Genomic DNA, 25,597 nt, shown 5'->3' with positions numbered 1-25,597 from the left:
TTCATACAGCTATGTATTCAGATAAAGTAGTACGCTATTTATACAGGATTTACACAGGATAGAGTGTATACTACATGGTAGGTGTACTATAAATATGTATCACAAACTAAAGATAAGATAACCCTTTCAGATAAGAAAAGTTCTGCAGCCTGAATCTGTGTGGTCCTGTGGAACAACAACTGAATTTGGATCTGGGTCATAATTACACCATGGATTTAAGTATGTCTCTCTCTCTGGCTTTACTCTGTGAACGAAGATTCAGGAAGGACTCATCCCACGCTTTCTACAAGCGCTTTGATGACTAAAAAGGCCGATACGAGATAAACAAGTCCGGTTGCAGAAAGCACAGCAGAATGTCTCCTTGGGTGATGTTTCCGGGTTGTGGTTCTTTCTGCGCTGTTGTTTCTATTCAAGATTCGTTCGGCGTGAGTTTTCGAAAAAGGCTGCAGCATCGTAGATAGAGTGCGTCTCCATGCCTCCAGATGCGAGGCCAGGGCGGACCATTGTTGGTGATCGATTTAGCCAAGCCTGAGGTGTTGTTTCAGGGAGTCCTTGTATCTCTTCTTTGGAGCGCCCCTCTTATGCTGACCTGTGGCAAGTTCACCATAGAATACTATTTTTGGGAGGCGATGGTCCTTCATCCTAGAAACATGTCCTGCCCAGCACAGCTGTGTTCTCAATAGCATGGCCTCAATGCTGGTGATCCCTGCTTGCTCAAGGACAGCAACATTTGTCACATAGTCAGTCCATTGTATATTTAGAATTGTGCATAAACAGCGCTGATGAAAGCGTTCGAGGCGTGGTAGGTGTTGGCAATAGGTGACCCATGTTTCAGACCCATAAAGGAGAATAGACAGTACAATGGCTCTATACACATTGATTTTTGTGCTTTGCCTCGTGTTTGTTACTCCAGAGTCTTTTGTGAAGCCTTCCAAATGCACTATATGCCTTTGCCAGTCTGTGATCGATCTCTTTATCAATCTTGGCGTCTGAGGAGATGATGCTTCCCAGGTAGCTGAACTGTTGAACAGACTTAAGCACAGATTTGCCTACAGTGATGTGGGGATGATAGTGTTCTTCCTGTGGTGCAGGCTGGTAGAGAACTTCCGATCTCTTCAGGCTGACTTCCAGCCCAAAGAGCTCTGCAGCTGTAGCAATGCAAGATGTTAGGCGCTGCAGAGCTGCTTCCGTATGGGCAACGAGGGCAGCATCATCAGCAAAAAGCAGCTCATGGACTAGATAGTTTAGAGTCTTGGTGCGAGCCCTCAGACAGCTTAAGTTAAACAAGCTACCATCAGTACGGTAACGTATATAAATGCCGCCTTCTTCTTCGAGATCTGCCGTAGCCCTTTGAAGCATCATGCCGAAGAAGATTGTAAATAGAGTTGGAGCGAGAACATAACCTTGTTTCAGTCCGTTAGTTATTAAAAAGGGCTCTGAAAGAGAATTGCCATATCTGACTTGACTATGCTGGCCTTCACGCAGCAGGATAATCAACTAGCAGAAGGCAACCATTATCATTACAGTTTCCAACACCATGCTTGCCTAAAACACCTTTCCAGGCTTTGAGGTTCTTTTCTACTCTGGCACTGAAGTCACCAAGGATAATGATTTTGTCTTCTGCAGGGACTTTTTGTGGCGTAGGTCTGAGTAGAATTTGTCTTTCTCCACAGGGTGGGCTTGCATTGTTGGGGCATATATACTGAAAAGAACAACATGTGGGAGGCGTAAGGAGATAATGCGGTCATGGTGTCCTGTTGGCAAGGTTTCAAGTTTGGAAGCAATGGAGATTTTGATCATAAAGCCTACACCTGAAAGATGATTTTCAGTTTTGCGTTTGCCAGACCAATAGAGTGTGTAGCCGGCACCGTGTTCTTTAAGGCTGTCTTCCTCATGGAGACGAACTTCACTAAGAGCAGCGATGTCAATCTTAAGTCGTGACAGTTCATGGCTTATTAGAGCAGAACGACGCTCAGGACGTCCACTATCTGCAGAATCTTGTATAGTTCTGATGTTCCTGCATGCAATCGTCAGTCTATTTGCACCTTTGGAGGCTGGTGTATGCTTTTGTTTCTTTGTCTTTGTTCGACCAAAGTCCTGAACCGTCTGCAGCTTCCAGTGCATCTTTACACCTGCCATTTTGTTCCTCGCCTATCACTACAATGATGACTCTCACTCCCTCAGGGTCCACAGCAGTGGCGCGTAGACTGTTCTGGTTGGAAATCTTCCGACCTAGCAAAATGGCGCCCGTCAGCACATAACGGGGATGGCGTGGCGCCACGGAACGGAACGGGGCCTTTTGGGGGATGCTTTGCCGTGCTGTACAATCCGTTTTTGGCAGGTCATGCACGCACACGAGCGTCCTCTTTCTGTACCTGTAATGGTGAAAAAAACGGGTGCAATAAAGTCCTACAACTCTGAAGATCAGGGTTTGAATCCCCATTTGGCCATGGAAACTCACTAGGTGGCCTTGGGCAGGTCACTCTCTCTCCGCCTCAGAAAACCCTGTGATTGGGTCCTTTAGGGTGGCCATAGCCACTCAAACAACAGTAACAGAAACAAAAATAGAATCTCAGTTAAAGCACAGAAAGTAATTTGTTTAAAATCACCATAAACAGCATATTCCATGTGGCTTTCTTAGGATATGTGTCAAAGTTACTGGAGATACCTCCTTTACTCTTGGTAGGATGCTACAGCACACAGAAAGCACAGGAGGTTAAGACATTATATTAGGGTGGGCAACTGCAGTGGGGTTGGGAGGCCACATTCAAAGGGACTCATACAATTTCTGAAAGAAGTTGAGCAAAGATTTGAAAGAACAGGGATCTATTGAAGGGGCCTGAGGTAAGAGGTTTTAAAGCAGGGATTCAAGCAAGAGGGGGTTGAATGAGGGATAGGAGAGTTTGGAAGGCCCAATAAGATTGCTACCAGGGACTGAGGCAGCAAAAAAGTTAAGCAGATACTGCAGTGAGGGGGTGGAATGAATGAATGTGGGAAGGCGTGGGGGCATCTTGGTTGCTGCAACAAGCGGTGCTAGCTATTTCAAGTACCAAGGGTCTATCAGCTTTTGTGAGGAGGGGCTCTAGAGACTTAGGAGTGCATTTTTGGAACTGCTGGGCTTTGTACACTCCTGTATTAGATGTACTACAGACGCCAAATGTAATCCTACTATCTTGCCCAGAAGTGATCAGAACACATCCTGATCATTAAGGGTGATTTGTACTAGATCATGTTGAGTTCTTCACTCCTAATGGTTCAACAATAGTAATAACATAGATGCTCCCCAATTGTGATAATCAAAGCATGTGGGTTTTATGTGGGAATAACCAGGCATGTATCAGTGGATGTGAAAGTGTTGTAATCTAACTCATATTACTGCAAATAAAGTATTGGGTTGAATATGTGGTCAAAGACACCATGTAAGTACACAGAAGCCATGCACACCTGAGCCACTTCTGTATGACTGCTGTTCTAATAAGAAAACAAAATAACTCGACCAATTTGAAATCTGTCTTCCACTGGCCTAGACCTGAACTCCAGATTTTTCAAGTCCTTACTCAAATATGGTCCCCAAAACGGGGCCATATATTCTCTTCAAATGGCTATGCCCTCTGTCTTTAATGTCCTTGACTAATAAACACAGGCAAGTGGCTGGGGATATTTTCTGTAGTGGAGTCCGCAGATACTTCTATTAATTCCCCAGAAATTTATTTTTTGGAATTATATCTCCCAGGACCTAAAGCTATAATGATCATATTGGCTGAGGATTCTAGGATTTGTAGGCCAAATAAGCAATTTCCCCAAGCTCTTGGGAAACACACATTCAAGGACCTAATAATCACCACATGCATCTGTCCTTAATCTTTCATGGTTTCGTCAAATAAAAGGGAGAGGAGGTTTGTGCAAATGAAGCTTGACAGAAGATATATACTATTGAGCTGTAGCTACACAGTACCTTACATTCATGTGAAAAGAATGCAGGCCAGTCTCTTAATTCTTCAACCAGAAATGTGTGTCTTTGACCTAGTATAAATATATGAACCAGCTGATCAACAGAGTATTTCTATTTTGTTTATAGCTTTACATCAAGGGTAGATTGATAACTCCCCACCTTTTTCTATTTTTGGCCATTCATATGCAGCACTTATATTTCCAGATTTGCTCCTTCTTCATTAAATTTAATTGTCTGATTCTCTGATTCTGCTGCAGAATACCTATTCATCAGATTCATACCCTTGGTCCTTGTAGTTAATTGCTGTTGTTTTCATCATTATTCTACAGACTTTATGTGTTTTATTGTGAAAACTCAATAAACATTTAATTAGGGGGGGAAAATGCCTTTTCACTGCCACTTTCTTTAAACTTCTGCATACTGATAGTTGTCTCTATGAGGGGTTCTTTTCTTTCCTTGAATGTTGATAGTATTGTGCAGCTGTGTTTTCGTCTGTAATCCCCCCAAAATTTGTTCTTAACATTGTTCTATTACTTCCTTTTGTCTTGGTTCAATAACCACAAGCCCAAGGGCTTTACTCTGTCTACATTAATAATAATTCCTCCCTTGTCCAGCAAAGTATCTTTCTGAGTAATACCAGTGACATCTTGCTGAGTAACCAGTTCCAGAGTTTTGTTAATAGTTTTGACTTCATTAACAACAACATCAACCCAACAAAATCCCCCCCCTTTTTTTTTTTAATTCTAAAGTATGTTCCTTTCCATCTTTTACTTTTCTCACAGAAAGCTACTGGAACAACCCTTTCCCTCCTCGCTCTACATTATTACTATGCCTATAGCAGTAGAATTAGCCCTACCATTAGGCAGACGCTGCCTGTGGTCACTTATATGTCTACTATAAAGGGCTGCAAACGATTATTACATGTTGAGTCTCTTTTATCCAAAATGTGTGAGACCAGAAGTGTTTTGGATTTTGGATTTTTTCATATTTTACAATATTTGCATATATATAAGGACATATCTTGGAGATGGTACCCAAGTCTAAACATGAAATTCATTTATGTTTCATATACACCTTATAAACATAGCCTGAAGGTAATGTTATACATAATATTCTTAATAATTTTGTGCATGAAACAAAGATTATGTACACTGAATCATCAGAAAGCAAATGTGTCACTGTTTCAGCCACCAATGTGTACAATTTTGGATTTTTGGATTTTGGAATATTTCAGAATTCTAGATAAGGGAGATTCAACCTGTATATTATAATTTACCCTCTCGGGAGAGGTACCAATAGCACGTCCAGCCTCTGCTACCATAATATCTTGGTTGGTCTTTTGGTATTATGCACCATGATACGGTACTGAGGAAAAGTAGGTGTGTGTGTGTGTGCCTTCAAGTCGTTTCCAACTTATGGTGATCCTAAGGCAAATCTATCATGGGGTTTTCTTGGCAAGATTTGTTCAGAGGAGGTTGCCACTGCCATACCCTGAGGCTGAGAGCGTGTGACTTGCTTAGGGTCATCCAGTGGGTTTCATGGCTGAGCTGGGAATCAGATCCTGGTCTTCAGAGATGTAGTCCAACACTCAAATAGCTGAGAATAATGTTAAAAACACTTTGAACTCGAATCATTATCTTGCCCTTTGTGGGTCATTGTTAAATGCAGTGTTGCATTGCAGTTCAACTGGCTCTATCTCTTGAGGGGCTATAGGATTTATATGTCGTGCTAGATTATTACCATGATTCTGATAGAAAAGTCGGAATGATCATATTCTGTCAGACAGAAATCTTACATGGCATACCTCAGCTCTACAATATTCTGAGAAAAGAACAGTGCAATTCTGTGGTCAACATCTGCCAGACATTGACCACAGAATCATGCTGGAAGTGCTACAAATGCCTAGTGGAGTGTTCTCTCTAGGAATCTCTAGGTCCTTCAGTGTGACTTTTGGTTAAAGCTGACCATAGAGTTGCGCTGGAGGACCTAGAGATTCCTAGAGATAACATTTTAAATAAAATCCATGAATAATCAAATCTGCAAAAATCAAAGCCGCAAATGTGGAGGGATGAGTGTACTAGCAATCAATAGGGATGGGTCCAGAAAGCAGAAACCAATTGTTGTGGTTATACAAATAAGGTAATGTACTTTACACTCTTCAGTATGACTCTCCTAGCAACAACTTTGAACAGTATGGTAATTTCTCCTTTTATAGTGTCATTTGGAGAGTCATATCTGCACTTGTGCATTTCCATATTCCACACACCTAACACTTGGGATCCCTCTGAGACATTAAAGAGCAGCTCCCACCACATCAGGGAGCATTTAAAGTATTTAACTCAGAAAAATAATGTGTTACCACTCATGCCTGTACTATATCACTGTATCATAAACTAGACTGGCTGCTTGAAGTGAAGAACAAGATGGAAGCCCATCTCACTCTGTATAAAAGCCAACTTAATGGGCAGTTCAATCTTTTTTCAATGATGTTGATGGGACAAAAAATTCTCCATCACAACTGAAGGCAGCAGACCAATTTAGGGAGCACAGGACAGTCTACTTTACACACAGTACTCTCCTCCATCACCTTGTAGTCATCTTACAGCATTTACCAACTAAAGCAACTGCTTCACTATGCCTAACATTAGAGTAGGCCTAAGAAGGTGAGATAAATGACTGTTTCATTTATTAATGATATAAATGATGTAATAATTATATTAAAAGATGTAGACAGATATAGAGGGAAAACTAGCCGTATGTTAAATTAAAGTGCCTTTTGAATGTGCTCTAATACATTCATTGAGAGCCAACGTGGTGTAGTAGTTTGAACATTGGACTACAACTCTGGAAACCAGGGTTTGATCTCCGCTTGGCCATTGAAACCCACTGGGTGATCTTGGGTGAGTCACATGCTCTCGGCCCCAGAAAAACTTGTGATAGGGTTGCCTTAGTGTCACCAAAAGTCAGAAACAAGTTGAAAGCAGCAGCAGCAGCAGCAACAACAACAACAACAACAACAGCAACAACACCATTTTGAATATATTTAAGAAAGATAGTAATAAAGAATAAGAGCTATGATTTGAATCCCTACTCCGTCATAGAAACCCACTGAGGCTGCATCTGCACTGCAGATATAATCCAGGTTGATACCACTAACTGCCATGGCTCAATGTGGTGTCAACCTGGATTATTTCTGTAGTGTGGATGCAGCCTGGATGACTTGGGCAAGTCTCTCAACTTCACAGGAAGGCACGAACAGATCTTGCCAAGAAAACCCCATGACAGGTTCATCTTAGGGTCACCATAATTTGGAACAAACTTTAAGGCACACAACAACAAAGTAGGAAAAAAAATCTGAAATGTAGTTTTTAAAATCTGACAGAAGAATGCTGTGTATTTCTATAGTACAACTGTACATATGTCTACTCAGATGTAAGTAAATTTGAGTTCAGTGAAACCTACCTCCATGTAAGTATTGATAACCTTGCCACCTTGGGTACAGATAATAATTCCAAAGAAGAAAATGCTTAATGTCGCTTACAAAAATAAAAAGACATTTAAAAACAAGAACAACATTAACTTATTAAAATTTACAAGCTAAAGATCAGTGACAAATACAAAAATACAAAAGATGTTTCCTGACCAAGAGCTACTATCATAAATACCCAAAAGGTATTATGAGGCTATTCAATCTTTTCTTCATGAACAACTTTTTTCTTGGAAAGAAAAAAAAAATGGAAAACTCTGGGTAAAGAGGGGAAGGCTACAAATTGTCTGGAAATGTCTGAACCCCTCTAAAATTCTGTGAATGAGACAGTGCAATTGCACAGAAAATACTGAATATATATTTTAAAAGCAAAAACCAATAAAGGTCTCATCTCAAAATGCTGTGTGTGCAAAGACTAACAATGAAGAAATCTGCTCAAATACAGCACAATGTCATTGGTATAAAAGCCATTTATATTATTTATCTCGGTTTTGATTTCCTAGCCAAGTAAGTAATTCCCTCAGCAGTATCACAGCTGGTGTAGTATACTGTACTTCAATTTTTGCTGATTTCAGACTTCTTCTGCTACTTTTTCTTTGAGACAGTTAGGGTCACTGAACAGTAGATTGTTTTCACTTTAACAGGCTTCTGCCTCATCATCCAACTTGTCACAGAAGATTGAAGAGCAGAGAGGCAAGAGCAATCATCTCACACCAGCAAGACCCTGACAGTTGACTCTTGCTATATGATTGTTATAAATACAGTCACTCACTCCTCCGGCAATAAAACAGGTGAAATCCTGGTCAGTAGATTAAATTGACGTCAAGTACTCGCCACTCTTTTGTCTTCTTCAGACCTTAATCTAAAATATGCATTGTCTCTCTGGATAAGATCTTATAATGCCCAGCTTTGCAAAAAAGGAAAAATTCACCACCCTTAGGACTCACAGTTTTTGTGCAATAGTCCCCGAGCATAGCAAGATGCAGGCTGATGGCATCTGTCTCTTAAATTCTTCAGGATCCACAGAGATCGCATTTCCTCACCACTCTCCTCCAGTTCAGAGGGGATTATCATAGCAAAACGATGACTCTTGGGAACCAGGGCTCATCTACACTTGCCAGAATATTCCAGGTTGCCCCTGGAGTGTTCTGGCGTCAAATTCATCCCTTACCTTGCAGATTTCCAGCTCTCTTCCCCAGTAACAACAGGCAACATCTGCCTTCCCGCACAATCCCTGTTTGTTGCCCATCACCACTGCTGAGGTCAAAATGAGGTTCCCAGGCACACTATCGACACTGGGCACCTCATTCTGATCTCAGAGTGTCTCACACTCTCAGTGATGGTACCGGGCAACTTGCAGGGACTGCAAGTGAAAGTGGAAAGGCAGCTGCTGTTGTCACTTCAAACACACCGAAACCTTGCAGCAAATGTTGAGATATTTAAATGTGAGTTAAAGGGAAGAAGCCCCAAATCCAGTGCAGGCACTGTGAAGACAATCTTGACCCAGTTTGAGGTTTTGGCCCTGTGCCTATTAAGCAGAATGCAGAGAGCCTTGGGGTACTTGGGGTAAATCCATATAGACAAGGGTTCATTCATACCACACAATTATAGCACTATGATTCCACTTTAATTGCAATGGCTGCATCCTGGGGTATGTAGTTTGGTGAGACACTGGAGTACTCTGCCTGAGAATTCTATATTCCCCTCTCCTAAACTACAAATCCCAGGATTCCATAAGATGGAAACATGGCAGATGTTGCTGCCGTTGGGTGCCTCCAAGTCATTCTTGACTTATAGTGATCCTAAGGCGAACCTATCATAGGATTTTCTTGGCATGTTTCTTCAGAGAGGGTTTGCCATTGCCATCCTTTAAGGCTGAGAGTTGCCCAAGGTCACCCAGTGTGTCAACAACAACAACAACAATAATATATTTATATCCCGCCTCTTCCGTTTGGGGATCAAGGTGGGTAACAACAGAGTTTATATGATACACAATATAAAAACAATAAAATCCACAAAACCCTGACCTAACCCTCCCTTTATGCTTGAGTGGGGAATTGTACTCCAGAGTTGCAGTCCGACGCTCAGTGACTACACCACACAGTTACTGAGACATAATAGCACTATAATTCATTAGTGTGAATAGGCCCTGGGAGTGGAGGGGCTTTGGTTGTGGTAGAGCATGAAAGAGAATACCAAACTGAGAAATGACCCAAAAATACAGGTGTAAGGTGGGAGTATGCCTGCATGTGACATGAACAGATGCCAGTCTCTGTATCTTTTGTTACCTCAATTATCCAGAATTGGATCAAATTCCCATAAGACAATATTCCCATAAGACATCCAAAGACTCTGAATAGTAAAGTGTTCACCTGAATTAGTAATGATTACATAAAGTTCCATTCTCGCCGCCCAAATGGGTTTAATTCTAATTGCCATGACAAAAAATCATAATACCACTACAATGTGGTACTGAGGTTTCAACAACAACAAACCATTCATTTGAAGTATATATATATATATTATTATTATTATTATTATTATTAACCTTTATTTATAAAGCGCTGTAAATTTACACAGCGCTGTACATACAATCTTTTAGTTAGACAGTTCCCTGCCCTCAGGCTTACAATCTAAGAAGACACAACACAAAAGGAGAAGGGAGTGGTGGGGGGGAATGGGATCAGGTCCAGTAGTTCTTCTCCACCTCCGAGGCCTGGACCAAGGCAGATGGACTGGAGGAAGTGCTTGGCTTCTTAATTAATGGTTAAAAGGAGGCTTCCTGGGTCAGAGAGGGGCTAGCCTCTGGGAATGCTTCTCTAAACAATATAGTCTTTAACTCAGTTTTGAAACTGAGTAGAGAAGTGATGAGGTGTGCATGTGGGGGAAGGAGGTTCCAGGAGTAAGGGGCAGCAAGCGAGAAAGGACGAATTCGGGAGGGGGCAGTGGTAGTCCTACACTGTGACAGGAGACCTTGACTACAAGAGCGGAGGGTGCGAGTAGGAATGTAAGGAGAAAAAATTCAGTGAATTAAGAAGGACCAATAGGTCAAATAGTGATGTCAAGTGTTGATTTGATGCACAACAGGAATCTCCATTGCACAAGACACCATGCAGGATGCCCCAATATGCATTGTGACAATTCATAAAAGGGTTGTTTGCCATGTCAAGGGCATAGCCGCAACATCAAAACGTTATGCCTTTGATGTAGGATTTTGGCCAACAAAATTTAACTACTATCTCAAACACAGCCTCCAACCACACAGGTGCCAAGGGCCAATCCAAGGCATTTCATTGCCTACAATGAAAAACAAAATGGTGGACCCTCCCATTCCATGTATAAAAGCCAACTAGATGGGCAGTTGAATTTTTCTTCCACCATGGCAATGAGATAGTATTTTTTTTTACTGCATCTGAAGGCAGGATAGTTTAGGGGTTGCAAGAGATACCATATAGCATACACCACTTTCTTCTAACCTATCATCTCCTGTCTTTTGCCACCTGAGGCAACTGCTTATGGTCTGGCTGGTCCTGCTGCCTAGTTTACCAGCTCCTGATATCCAAACACAACCAAAAATCTCCACCTATAAGCCCATTGTTGTCCTTTTCATCCAACCGCAGAATTCTTTGCTTAACAGATGTGTGCTGATCTATCCAATTATAAGGTAGTCCTGAGTGCTGTTAATCCTATAGGAAAGTCCCCAAGATGAATGCCATTTGTCCACATCTTTACAAAATGGGATTCCCAGATTCCTGAGATGGGGTTTCCCTGAAGACCGCTCATTGCCGATGACCAGCTGAGCTCTCAACTCCTTGGGGCTGATAATCAGATGAGCTTTTGGCTCTGGTTCTTGTCTCCTAGGCAACAACAGCATACCAGGACATTCATTGCTGGATGCTGAAAAACACTAGTGAAAGCCCTCTATACACCCCAAATCACACAAAACCATTAAAAATCACCACACAGTTTCAAAACCTTCTCATCCAACTCCTCCTGAAGGAAACTTTGGATCAAGGCACTGGGGGCAAAGCTATGTGAAATAACAGAAGTTATAGCCATGCATACCATTTAAAAAAGAAAGTCTCATGCACACAAATCCCAGCAACACACAGAAGCCCAAAGCCAATGTAGATGTTTTGCCTTTCTCAACAACTGCAAACCGAAAATGCCAAAATCATAGAGAGCCAGCCCAAAGCATTTGCTGCCTGAAGAAAATAAGAAGATGGTATCCTTCCCATTCCACATGGGAGCCCTTTGGATTACAAATCAAGAGTTTCTTCAACATTTCGACAATAAGACATCATACACCACCACACCCAAGAGTACTAACCTCTAGCCTGCAGGACGCAGGTCTCTCTCTCTTTTCCAATATCTTCTTGCCTCCTCCCAGCATTTGCTGCCTGAAACAACCATCTCACTGCTTAGTGTCAGAGCCAGCTCTCGTCAAACACCATGCTCTTCTTCCACAAAAACAGCAGGGTGATGTGAGCATGATTTCAATGTCCTGTCTGTTTTCAAGTGCTTCTGCACTTGAATAACACCATGAATGATATAAGCTCTACTCCTATAGCTAACAACTGTCTGCTTGACATGCAAAAATTTCAGCAGATGAAACTTTTCCTGATATGGGAATAAAAGTGATGGGGAAAGCTTGTCATTCAGTTCTGTACTTTAGGTAGCTATTAATATTGCAAGAGCAGGATGAGCCTCAAGGTGATTTCTGTATGGACCAGTGGATGTGTTGTTCAGAGGGTTCATAAGTGTGACCAGACAGACCCTCTTTCAAAATGTATAAGAAACAGCCACAGTTGCAAAAAATAATGAATAAATACTAGTTGATTAAGATACAGTAGTTCACACATTAAGCCCTGAATTATGTAATCATTCACAGCTCCCCAAAACCCTATTACTTTCTTCTAGTTTAATGGCTTTCTATTATTTATGGTTGTCACAGAGAAAAGGGGGCAGGACTGTTCTCCGTTGCTCCAGAGACTAGTTCTAATAGTCTGAAGGTACAGGAGAGTACTGTAGATTTCAATTGAAGATTAAAAGGAATTTCTTGACAGTACTTTTACTGTCAAGAAATTCCTTTTAATGTTCAATTGAAATCTACTCTCCTGTACCTTCAAGTTCAGCAATTAATTGCATAGAGAGGTGGTGGAGTCTCCTCTGAATGTCCTCAAAAATAAATTGGACAGCTATCTGCTGGGGATGCTTTAGCTGGAAACCTGCATTGAGCAGTAGATTGGACTCAATGGCCCATGAGGTCTCTTTCAGCTCAGGATTTAAACAAGAGTTAAACAAGAATTAAACAGGAAATGTTGTATGTTAAACATCAGGCATTTCCTGTTTAACTCTCATTTAACTCTTGTTTAAATTCTGTTTGCCCCCTAGTGTGATAAAGCAGTATGATTCTATGATTCTATAACAAATGTATACAATCAAGTCCAATAATTTAAGAAGAGGTCTGCTAAATTACATGAAAATCTATCACATTCAGCCTCCTGTTTCCTACAGTGACCATCCAGATGGCTAATGGAAGCCCAGAAGCAGACTATGAAGACATTTCTCTGTGACTGGTACCCACAAAATGCTGCCTCTCATCATAGGATAGCTTATAACCATTGTGACTTGTAGGCACTGGTTATAACCTGCAAATGATGAGGCTCATGTGGATTTTGCAGGCAAACTCAGCAATTTATGTAAGTCTATGGCTGCATCTGCACTGCAGGAATAATCTAATTTGGCACCACTTTAACTGCCATGGCTCAGTGTTATTGAATTCTGGGATTTGTAGTTTGTTGTGGCACCAGAGTTCTCTGATAGAGAAGATGGAATATCTCACAAAACTACAATTCCCAGAATTCCATAGCATTGAGCCATGGCAGTTAAAATGATGTCAAACTGGATTATTTCTGCAGTGCAGATGCAGCCTGTATATGTCAGTTATACTCAGGATTTAAGGTATGAATTAAGCATAATGTAATGACAACCTAAACATTACCTAGCAAAGCCCTTTTCAGTGAGAAGCAATGGCCTAATGAGAAAAAATTATTTTGAATCTAGAGATTAGCTTGACAACCTGTCAATAAAAAACAGTGAGAATTAATGCCCAGGGAAAGTAGATAATCCAGAGAGAGGGACTGTAGTTCAGTGGAAGTGGATATGTTTTACGTGTAGAAAGGCCCAAATTCAATACATGACATCTCCAGTTTGAAAAAACTATCAGTGATGGGATACACATCTGCATGACACTCTGGAGTAGTCAAGAGTAGACAATCCTATGTTGGCTGTTTTAAGGCAAATGTCTAGCCTGAAAGCATCCTTATTTTTTCTTTGTTATTATGACCTAGTGATAAAGATGCTGCAATGTAATATATGAAGAATATCTAAAAATATGCTAATCCGAAGAGCACACTGAATAAAGTGTACAAAACACCCAAATGACAAATTTACACATCAGTATCATATGATATCTAAGGTGTTCATGTTTATACAGTATGAGTAAGGAAAAGGAAATTAATACTCAGTTATCCCCGACAAATAATTGAGTGCTCCATAACTATGGCAGTTACTCAAATCAAGTACTGTAGTCATGCATCATTTTTACCACTCATCACATAGCTGTACTTCCTATTAATTTGTTCCTTTTTTCCAGATGAATATTTGCAATTTACCAGTAGAACTTTAAGTGAGCAACTAATACACACTTTTGGCAAATGAGAGGCTACAAGAAAATAATAAGATGATCCAAGTTAGTGCTACCAGTATTGAAAAGAAAGTGTTCCCAGAGTAACTGATCATGCACTCTTGCTCCTAGACACAGCAATTTATCCAACACAGACACAAAACAAAAACATGCCATTATGAGCTGGAGACCAGATAACAGCTACTAGTCCCTGCTGTGAAAACAGCCTGTGGTCACACTTAACTGAGAAAATAGACTGATTTAGAAGCAAGATTCCCAGGCTTGATCATGGCTTGATTCCATTACTAGCAATGCTGTAAAACAAGGAATAGTTATGTTCTTATAGCTAGAGTCTATAATTCAGTTGTATCATTTCAAAAAGTAGAAGAGCAGAAACTAAACCTGACATGATTTCTATTATTTTCATCAAGAGCTAAACTCACCCAGCTTCACTAGCAAATTGAAACGCTTCTGGATTTCTGCAGTGACTAGCACTTACAGTATATAGTAGGTATTATACTCATGTATAAGTCCAGAAATTTGAGGACCGGAGCAGATGAGCAGGAAAAAGTGGCTCAATCCTGCTTTTTCCCAAAGTAGGTAGAAATCCTGCTGTCACAAGGCCACTAAGGGCTAAGATTTGCAGTGGAGACAGCCAATGCACTTTGAAAGATAAGTGAACAATATCCCTCACAAATCTGGTTTTCTTTTTGGGACATCCCAGACAGCAAAATTATTAGTAGTAACAGTGGCAAAAAGAACAAACAATATTGTGATTGCATGTGAATTTGAAGCTCTGTGTGTGTGTAATGTTCAAGGGGAAAATATATTAAATAAAACGTAAATGAAAAAGAATGTTATACTTTCTGCAGAGCATACAGAAATACTTTTGATAAGGCTTTAATTGCCAAGGCACACATTTTTCATTCTTCACTTATCTCCAAGGACTTGGATTATATGTTTTATTTTTCAGTTCTCCTCTACATTCCTAAGGAGAGTTCTCAAGTTTGTTGATCCTAAGCTAGGACTGAGGTTACAGAGGATGTCAGTACAGTATTCACGTTTGTTTGGTACATTTTTGCACAATGAGTCTTAGCTCCTCCCCCCATCTAAATTGTCCCTTTCAGTACAGTAGATGTAGATAATAAATACAGGTTCAAAGGGTAGTGCAAAGAGAAGGTGAAACTACCAGTAGGAAATCTTGAGCCAAATTTGTGTACAGTCAAGACACAGCTGGAAAAGACCAGCATAGGCAATGGCAGTAGAAGAGGAAAGGCTGTGAAAGAGATAAAACACTGGAGAAACAGACTGCTCAGAGCTGTCAGATTTGATCTGTCTTCCTTCTCCATTGTTGTGCAATGCAACCTTGGCAAAAGTATAGCTGCTGGTTGCATTTTTACTATACCAACTCTACTCTAACATCTGTCTATCATATCTAGGCCACGTTCCCACTATGATTTCAAGTGAATTCCTGATCAGGTTATATGACTGTCATTCCCATTTGAAACCGGTTCTGATCCTACTATGATTGGTTTCAATCACGATGAAGCAAGGCAAACGAGGGAAAAAAGGCTCTTTCTTGACATTAGTTCTTTGGAAGTTCAAGTGGGAATGACAAATCTGAATTGCATGACTCTGGAGGGGAGGGACTAATGGCAGAGGGGTGTTTACCATCCCTTCTCAGTTTTTGCTAGAACCACCATTCCCCCCCCCCCCCTCAGCACTGCCTTTGTGCTTGTGGTGTGCTTATGGGTACATGATTAAAAAAAAGATAAAAGATAGAAGAGAGATTTGTTGATTTTGCAGTTACTTGCAATCAGTGAGGCAAGTAGTTGCAAAACGAATCGTCTATCAATATTTTACAAAACAAATTGATAGAAGAATAGATGCATTGGTTTTGCAACTGAAGTCAGGGTTGTCATATTCTAGTCCCTCATATCTGAGCATCTTATTTGTGTATTATGCAAACTATTATAATTATATTATTAATTTGCATTCTAATTGTGCAAATTCAACACATTAATCATTGCACTTTTTCTACCATTATGTTTTAAATTTAGTACCAGTACCAAGCTAAGAGCTCTTTTTTCCTCTTTCCCCCCTACTATGGTATGAAGAGAAGGAGACTTCCAACCAGCCCCAGAGAGTAACTCTTTTGAGACTGTTCAGAAGCAAAGATCCGGTACACACTGCCAGGAAGCAACGTCTTTGTGGCGATAGCAGGGCTCGGGAGTGCGCACCAACCACATGCTCCTGAGCCCTGCTACGTGCGAGCAGCACCCACAAGGGAGCATGTCTATGACATGTGGGCGTCTGAGTGCCCACACATCTTGTAGAGAAAGTGCCGTCATAGCGCTGCGCAGCAGTACTGCTCCATTTGGTTGTTGCAGTAACGCTGCGCAGCAAAAAGGGGCAGTGTTTCTCTGCCCATCTGTCTCGGCCCAAAGTTTCACTGTGCTGCCTAGCCTTAGGCTAAAGCCACCAACACAATCAGCACACAACACAAGACCAACTCTGCTTGCCTTCTTTCTTTTTTCACCTTTTGGGCCTGTCAAGTGAAGGGGGGAGGAAATGGAAGAATAAGGTGGCAATGCTACACCTGTACAATAGCAACCACAGTCTGCGGGGCAGGATGAGGCTCCTGCTAGTCCCAATCTTCTTGTACAGTTTTCTGCATTCTTGTCACTGCCACATTTTAACCTACCCATCAGCCTGCAATGAAGGAGAAACTGCTTCAACTGGCCAGGATATTTTTTAGTCCCTTCAATCCAGAATTTTCCAGCTTTGGCAACCCTCCTTGAAGTAGACAGAGGAGGCTTGCCATCCCTGTTCTGGTATGTTCTTCTTTCTCTTTCCTCTTTTCATTAAAATAGCTTCAATTACTCCAGTTTGGATTACAAGTCCTAATTTTGTTAACATCATATACAGTAATAGACTTCTTACCTTGTTTTCTTCCTACTTCTTGAAGAAGCAAGATGTTGGAAATAATGTGTGTACGGTGGAATTGATTCTCAACTCCCATTTTCTTGAGTTCAGCTTCCGTCAGGTGGAGTAAATCCTATTACAAACCCAATGAAAATGAAGCTATCTTAGAAAATCTTATCTTTAGTCTACTAAAACAACCATCAACAGATTATTTGGTTCCTAAAAGAAATTATACATTTACACTGTAATCCTATGCATACTTTCCCAGGATTAAGTCACACTGAACACAAGCAGATGACTGCATTGTTATAAAATATTTCCAGTGGTATCTAAGGTCTTATTTTAGATGTCTGGTTGCAGAATAGAAGAATTTCATAACAAATAATAATCACATAAATATAATATTAGTTCATCCAGAATATTATCAGCACTTATATGTTACACTTTTAGATCCTCTAGTAACCTGAGTTATTTGGCCAGTGTGTAAATAAATTAACAAATGATAAGAACTAATGTCTGTCAATCAGGAACATCCCAAACTCATCAAAATATCGTGCTAAATATATCAAAATTTTCATCCAGGCTGTACCGTCCTGTTTCAAGTCAAAATTTCAAATGAGGATCTTTTCAGTAATCAGACATAACACTTCAAGAAATCGCTGTAGATGCCTATAAATTTGAGAGAGTGTTTTTGGTTGTCATCCAAGTTATAGTGGATAGTTTCAGCTGAAAAGTTAAAATTCCAAATGGCAGCGAAGCAAAAAGGAGGTCTGTTCTAACTCATCAGGATATCACAACAGACGCCTATAAATCTGACAGAGGAGATTATCACACAGGGACGGGATCGGGACAGGATCACTCCCCAATCCTTATCCTATTTGTCACCCAAGTGAAAGTGATAGCACAAATCACTTTCACATCAAAGCGGGCTGAAAAGCACTTTCAGCCACCAGCTGAAAGCGCTTTCAGCCATCCAGGTAATAACGGGTTTTTCCATTATTATAAAAGACTGCAAATTACAGGAGAAAGCCCTGGTTTTGATGCTGAATGGTCTGAATATCATCCGAACTGTTCACACCAGATTCTGGGATTGAGCCCTGCATTGTTTGGCTCCCCACTGAGAGGACAGAGAGACACTTTATTTGGCCCTGATCTTTAGAAAGCCTTATAAAAAGATCAAATTTCAAGCTTTTGTCCAGAAAGCTGCATCAAAGTAGATCAAGCGACTTGTCCCCCAGATATTGATAAACTACAGCTACCAGCATCCCTCACTATTGATGATGCTGGCTAGGACTGATAGCAGGTGCAGTTCACAGTAGGAAGGGTCCCACGATGAAAAAAAAGCACAGTTGTCAGGGAAGGGAGGCTGATATGTAAGCCAAGGATTCTACATTTAGTCACAATGTTAAGATGAAAAGCATTTCCAGTAGCCTGTATTAACTGCAGTGATGGCTTCTAGATACATCCAGGATAGTCATTAGTACTGCTGGGATGAAAGAAAGAAAAGGTTGAATTCCTTCTTCCTTTTGTTTTCCTGCACTTTGTCAGAGTATCATTCAAAGGAGTATTCCTTGGAATTTACTTTGAGGGAAGCTGCTCTTCATATAAGAGATCTATTGTGGCATCTTTTACAAGAACTGCCATCTCACTTCCAGGACCATAAAATACAGGACACAGCATTTAATTACTGTCAATAGATAGCAAAGGCCACCTGAGAAGAATTTCTGTTTTGAAATTGTGCCACAGACAGTCTGCAAAACCTCACTGTTGTCCTTAGAAATTTGTGGACTTGACAAATGAGTTGTCATTTAACTTAGGGATCCACTTCTATTTAATTTTAAAGCTTTCATTCATTGGGACAAATTGACTAGACTGCCATGAAGCAAGTTCCTGAATATACCACAAACTTCTGTCCTAGTCTAGTGACATTGCTCAGCAGAGGCTTCCAACACACACACATACACAGAAAGAGAGAAAGAGAAAGAGAAAGAGAGAACAAAACAAACTTTCCTTGTAATGTAATGGCTGGGTCCCCAATGTTCATCTTCTTCAAGCAAATTTGTCCGATCTGTCTTATAGATTCTCTGGATGTGCCCTCACCATTCTCTAACCCCTTTCTCATCCTTGGTGTCTTGAAGATAGCAAGCAGGATGGCTAATTTTATTCATTGTTGTTTGTTGTTGTGTGCCTCCAAGGCATTTTTTATTTGTGTCAACCCTAAATTTTCTTGGCAAGTTTCTTCAGAAGGGGTTTCCCATTGCTATCATCTGAGGTCAAGAGAGTGTGACTTGCCCAAGTTCACCCAGTGGGTTTTTATGCTCGAGCAGGGATTCATTATTCCCCATAGTCCTACTTCTTCCTCACATTATTTATGACCACTTTAGGGCCTTTGCTGAGAGAAAAGCAAGATATAAATTAATTAAATAAATAAATATCCCAGAATTAGGACTCAGGGCGATTTACAAAGTAATCCCTAATTCTGGGATATATATCTCAGAATTAGGGATTACTTTGTAAATTGCCTTGAGTCCTAATTCTGGGATATTTATTTGTTTATTTAATTTACAAACACACACCAACACACACACACACACACACACACATATATATATATTGGCTGACATCCTGTTCAATATTTACGAGATCTTAAGAGGGGCTTATGATTTCATAACCTTTGCGCTTCATGATTATGGCCATTAATGAACATGAACCCCAAAACCTCTCTTTAAGCCAGGCAGCAAAGAGTTTCCGGGTCACTACAGACAGGGTGAGGGTGGAAAATGACGACTGTAGCATTCTCCTAGTTGTGGAGGACACTGAGATAAGCAGCTGCGGCAAGACCTCAGGGGGTCTCTCCAGCTGCTCATCTCAATGCTTCCCAGAATGAGAAGAGCATGTTAGTTGTTATCTCTCAGAGCCCCAATCTGCAGTGCCTCGGAAACCCTTCGGTTGGGCACTGCCTGGCTTAAGAGGTAAGTTTGGGGCAGGTAGCATCAGTGGAAGTAGCTATGGCCACCAAGCCATCATCATAGCTACATCGGATGATGCCAGTCCTCAGCAATTATTTGGTACTACCACTAACCTGAGAACTGTCTGCTAAGACCTGACTAATCCAGACAAAGATATCTGTTAAAGTTGCAAACCTATAAATAAGCCTAAAGCATCTGTGTAAACATAACTGGCAACAGCAACAACAGAAAAAAATAGCAGCAAGAATGTGTGAAAAGAAGGACAAGATGCCAGGTGCTGGGCATAATAAATTTAATTCTCCAAAACAGCTCATGTATTTTGGAAACAGATGTTCCTGCTTCCTGAGCTGGCACTGGCATTAGTCTAATTACTAGTTACTTAGTAATTAAACTATCTCCAACCTTAAGAAACTCAAGAGAGTTCAAGATAGCAGGAATGGCCTGTGTTTAAGTGCAGTCTCAGCTCAAGGAGAAGGCACATCAGTCGCTGAAATGGGCTTGCTATTTTATTAAATTTACTGCATTCAGCACCAGACATCTTGTTCTTTTTTCTCATAAACATAGAAAGGACTAGTTATTGTATACAAATTGTTCAGATCACAAAAAGTTACACAGCTGCTAATTATTTTTAATAACACAGGAACTAGACCTTGAACATGGAAAATATTTTGGAATTCTTTGCCCTTCTTCCCATCATAATTAAAATGGCCTTCCTCGACTAGGCACTTCCCAGATGTGTTGAGTTATATCATCCCCAAACATGATACAAACCAGGGACAATAACCACATACCTGGAGGGCACATTGACCAGGAAGCCTCATTTAGGATAAATGTTTACCTATCCCTTTCTGCAACAGTGACCAGCAACAGCAAATACTATAAAATAAGGGTACAAGGAAGCACTGTAATATGCAGCGATAAGCCTAAACAAGAATAGAGGGCTGTTGGAAGCTGACAAATTTCCATAGCATACCCCAGCCTCCCAAAATTTCATTTCCAATAAAAAAATAGTGATGTTTTCATTAGAGTCAAGTATTTGATTTAAATGCTGGGTGAGATATGACATATGCCTCCCATTGATTAAAACAAGACAAAACTTGGAAGTGGCGGGGGATATATTTCCTCCTTCAACTTAGTAAATATCTATTTTAGCTGCTTTGTTGCCAAAAGCCAAGTCTTTACTTGCTCACAGAAGGTACATAACAGGGCAAACAGTAAACTGCACAATTGATCTTAACAGGAATGTTTTATTTTAGACTTTAAAAAACAGGCTGCATTTTATGGCACCCTTTACACCACAGATACACAACATGTGCTGGCTTCTCTCCAGTTTTGACCGAGCACATAGGTGTAACAATGTTCACAGGAGGGTCCCATGTAGCAGCTCCCATCATCAGTAGCCACCCAAGGCAATAGTGCGGGATGCTGGGAGATTCAGGCTAACAATATCCAGAGCAGGAACTGGGCCACTGGCACATGCTAAGGACTGGAGGACCATTTTTTTTCCCTCTTACCAACTCTCAGTGGGCAACACTGATGTGTTCAATAGTGATTGAAAATGATGTTTTGGTTGATCAGAACTTACTTCTAGTCATGTTTAGACCATTCCACCCTCCATTTGGGGGTTTGGAGCTTCCACAGAGCCATGGGTCAAACAGGAACTTCCCAACTTCCAAATGTTATCCCACACCAACCATCCCTAATGTAGGAAGTCACAATGTCCTCCTCCTGGTTTATGCCATAGGAAATCCAACTGAATACAAGGGGGTGGGTATACCTCCAAATAAACATGCACAGGATTGTGATCTACAGTTAGGAATGTAATGAAATTTATGACTGCTGGATTGCTCACTACCTGAGGTAAACCTACTGGGACAGAGGTGGGGGGCAAGAGTTTATAGTATCTCATATGCAGAACCAGGCTGCCTTTAATCTTGCAACTTTAAACTTACATCTGAAACAGATTTTTTCCCCTAAGACTTTGGCAGCTAAGATGTGCATGCTGTTACAGGCAGTAGAGTTCTAGGCATACAGCTCCTTCTAGTATCATAAACTTAGCTTATAATATTGGAGAGGTTGGGGAAAATAAAGCCCTGATTATTTTGTCTTTTAACAGATTTGAGCATATACTGGGAGTATTTCAAAGAAATTACACAGAATACTTGTTTCCAGCCTTATAGGGCAATCCACATCTCACAAGCAAACAATGAAACTTTCATTGAATTCATGGGTCTGCTGCACTCCACCCTAAAACTCCAGTTCTGGGAAGAGTTTCAAATGGCCACTTAATGATGAGCTCATCTTTTTATCCTGAATGGTCTTGTCTGGCCTTAGGGTTTAAGCAGAAATAGTGAGCAAATGCAAAAAGAAAACCAGAAAAGATTTGCTCCATCAAATCAAAACACCGAGCTGAGGCATCACCACCACTATTGTCATCATCATCACAGGGCAGAATATCCGTAAACCAAGTGCCTAATTTGAAATGAAATAATGCTGCAAATAAAATGATGGAAGTGAGGCTGTCATACTTTGTACCCATCATGAGATGGCAATGATTCCTTGGAGAAGATGAGAATGTAAAGTGGAAGGCAGTAGGAAAAGAGGGAAACCACACTACAGGTGAATAGACTCAGTCAAAGAAGCCACAGTCCAGAGTTTGCAAGACCTGATTAGGGCAATTGAAGACAAAGGATCTTGAAGGCCTCTCATTCAAATGGTCACCATAACACGAAGTCAACTTGGAAGATAATTAACAACCAAATATTTGTGCACGTAATGTCACTGTTGTAAGGACTTTATCACACCAGTCTGCTGTCTCACCACAATTGGACTGGTTTAAGAATGGAAATATATTTGGCATCATTTCTTATCACACATTTCACCACGATAGTGCTTTGGCAACTGATGGCCATGTGATCTGTTTTCCACACTGACACATGCCATCTTCTTGGAGGAAGGGAGAGAATGAGCAATTGCGGCTGCCAACCACCTCCCAAATCTCCCAAGCCAGCTTCTAGAAAGTATTGGCAGCCACAATCACTGTTACTCTACACTCCCAAAATGTGGGGCTGCTGTGTGCATATTCATACAGCAGACCCATACTTTGGGGGAGGGTTCAAGCAATCATGGCTGCCAATCATTTCCCAATGCCAGCTACTATCTGAATATGCACACATTAGCTGGCTTCAGAAAGGAGTTGGCGACTATGATTGCTGCGAGGGGGAGGAGGAGGATAGAGGAGCAGAATCGCATCCACTCACACAGCATGCGACTGCCTGAGAAGTAGAACTGCAGTGAAAAGGACCTATTGCACGATGGCAGTAATGGAATAGCAGGGAGACTGAGAGCTTATTGACAGGTTTTGCCCATCAGTGAAAAGGTGCACAACAGTAACTAATGAAATGCAAAGCAGCAATGGAACAGAAACAAAGTTGTGTGACAAGTATCAGATAAAGACACTTCTATCCTGTTAAAATTTTGCTTCTTTAGCCTCATGTGATAAAATCCTTCATCTCCAACAAACATGTTTATAAGGCAAAGTGTTTGTATCTACTGCTAATGTCTGTGTTCCTGAAAGTTGCACATACAATTTATATGTATGAATTCGTATAAATTCCTCTGTTTCAGACGTATCGGTCCTTTCTAATTAAACCAGTGCCATTCATGTGCAAGAGGGAGTACCAGTAAGCCTGGAAGAATCCCACATTCTGAAGAATTATAAAATAATCTTTATGGGGCAGAAATCCTTGGGGACACCCCCCCCCAATAGCCTAATAACAACTGTAACATGTAGCTAAAGAAACCAGAGTCTGGCATCAGACATCTTCTCTATTCTCTTTTGTTATCTCTCAACAAACTACATAGAGAATCAATCATTTGTTTTTGGATACTTTTTCTAGTTTATTGGGAGGGAACAAAACAAACAAACAAACCCTACATAACTGAGTAAGTAAATACTTAGCTGAGAGGATAACATGTTTCTTACACATGGATGCCCTCCAACTGTCCTGATATAGCAGGGACCACCCTGATTAATTTTCTGTCAACCCACTTTTTTAGCAGCATGTAAAATGTCCCAGTTTTTCTCTACTCCTCCCATTTTGCCCCTTTATCCTCAGCTTACTTCAGCTGCTGCAAACTCAGTTTGAAATACAAAAAGAGGAAAGAGGAAAGGAGGGGCAGAATCTTGCCCTTCCCAGTCAGCCCAGATAAAAGCAAACTGCTGCAACCTCTCACAGCTAATGTGTTCCTCCTCATTAGTAACTTTTGCCAGTTTGAGTTTTGCCAGCTAAACTCATGCTTAGCTATGAGTCTGGTTTTTGTCTATAAAATGTTGGAGGGTATGTAAATGTGATTACAGAGCTGGCTTTTTAAACATTCAGTTACAGGTAGGGAAAATCAAGGTAGAGAAACAGCATGGAATGAGATATTTAACCACAAAATATCCTCTCGTCTAAATGAAACACAGATCTCAATGGATTTACACTCCCACCCTTCAAACATTCAACAGTAGGTGAAAATACTGCAGTATAATGTGGGGTGGGAATCTCTTTGGGTGTTACAGTGGAAGAGAGAAGGCATAAACAACAGCAAAGGGATTAAGTATGTTTGAATATCTGGGCTCATATTCAACTTAACTGTGCACATATAGGCCCTCCTGAGAGCCACCAAAGTTCAAATCCCAGCTCGGCTGTGGAAACCTATTTGGTGACCTTGGGCAAGTCACATTCTCTCAGTCTCAAAGGATGGCAATGGCAAATCCCCTCTGAAGAAACATGCTAAGGAAACCCCATGAAAGGTCTACCTTAGGGCTGCCATATTGTTGGAAATGATTTGAAGGCACACAACAACAAGGCCTTGCTGGGGCTGATGTTTTTTTCCCTTGAAGATCTGGTTTCTTACCTCTACCCCATCATATTGATGATCAAAAAGAGTACAGTACTCTGGGAGACCCAGCTGAGACAACCAACTAGAAATGGAGATGCGCTTCATAATCTTCTTGCTGTGCCTTTGCAAGGTCTCATGCTTTTATTTCTGCAAAGAAAAAAACCATGTTAACTCAAATTACTGTAAAGTTATCTAAAGAGTTAGTTGATAGATATGATACTGCAAAGCAGATACATTTTTAAGTACTGATCAATTCACAAGGTGCTGAGGAACAAGTTGCATTGTTCTGTTTCTGCTAAAATACATGTGAATTGCATGTAGAAATCACAAACCATAGTGACATATACACAAGACAGGAGATACTCCATGTAGCGCACAAGATGTACAAGTGATGATTGAAAAACAATTGTGCAGAATAAGGTAACAAGACAGCAATCATTTTTACATATAGAACTGGTTTCTGGACTGTCGTTGAAAAAAAGAATACTCTCCGATTAAGTAGGTAGACAAAAACTATATCTCTTCTGATCAACAAGAAAAGAATGTAAGAAACTCTTGATTCTACTCAGTTAATAAATCCAGTACATCTAGTGACTAAACCAAATAATTACAGCACCACACATGGACAATGGCCCTCCACATTCACGGCTTCAACCTTTGCAGATTTGATTATTCATTGATTTAATTGA

General features: G+C 40.7%; 1 protein-coding gene across 2 annotated transcripts in view; it reads right to left on the bottom strand.

Annotated features, from left to right (window-relative positions):
• BCAR3 (BCAR3 adaptor protein, NSP family member) overlaps positions 1-25,049 on the bottom strand; it is a 133,229-nt gene extending 108,180 nt beyond the window's left edge. For both annotated transcript variants that reach the window (XM_042465164.1, XM_042465165.1), the window contains exons 1-2: positions 24,924-25,049; positions 17,071-17,185 (exon numbers count right to left, since the gene is read on the bottom strand). In XM_042465164.1, coding sequence (XP_042321098.1) covers positions 17,071-17,185; positions 24,924-25,013 — 205 coding nt within the window. In that variant the 5' untranslated portion in view covers positions 25,014-25,049. The remainder of the gene's footprint in view (positions 1-17,070; positions 17,186-24,923) is intronic.
• Positions 25,050-25,597: the final 548 nt, after the last annotated feature.

Source organism: Sceloporus undulatus, chromosome 4 (genome assembly GCF_019175285.1).
Source record: "Sceloporus undulatus isolate JIND9_A2432 ecotype Alabama chromosome 4, SceUnd_v1.1, whole genome shotgun sequence".
NCBI lineage: Eukaryota > Metazoa > Chordata > Lepidosauria > Squamata > Phrynosomatidae > Sceloporus > Sceloporus undulatus.
This window is presented reverse-complemented; position numbering and strand designations above follow the sequence as displayed.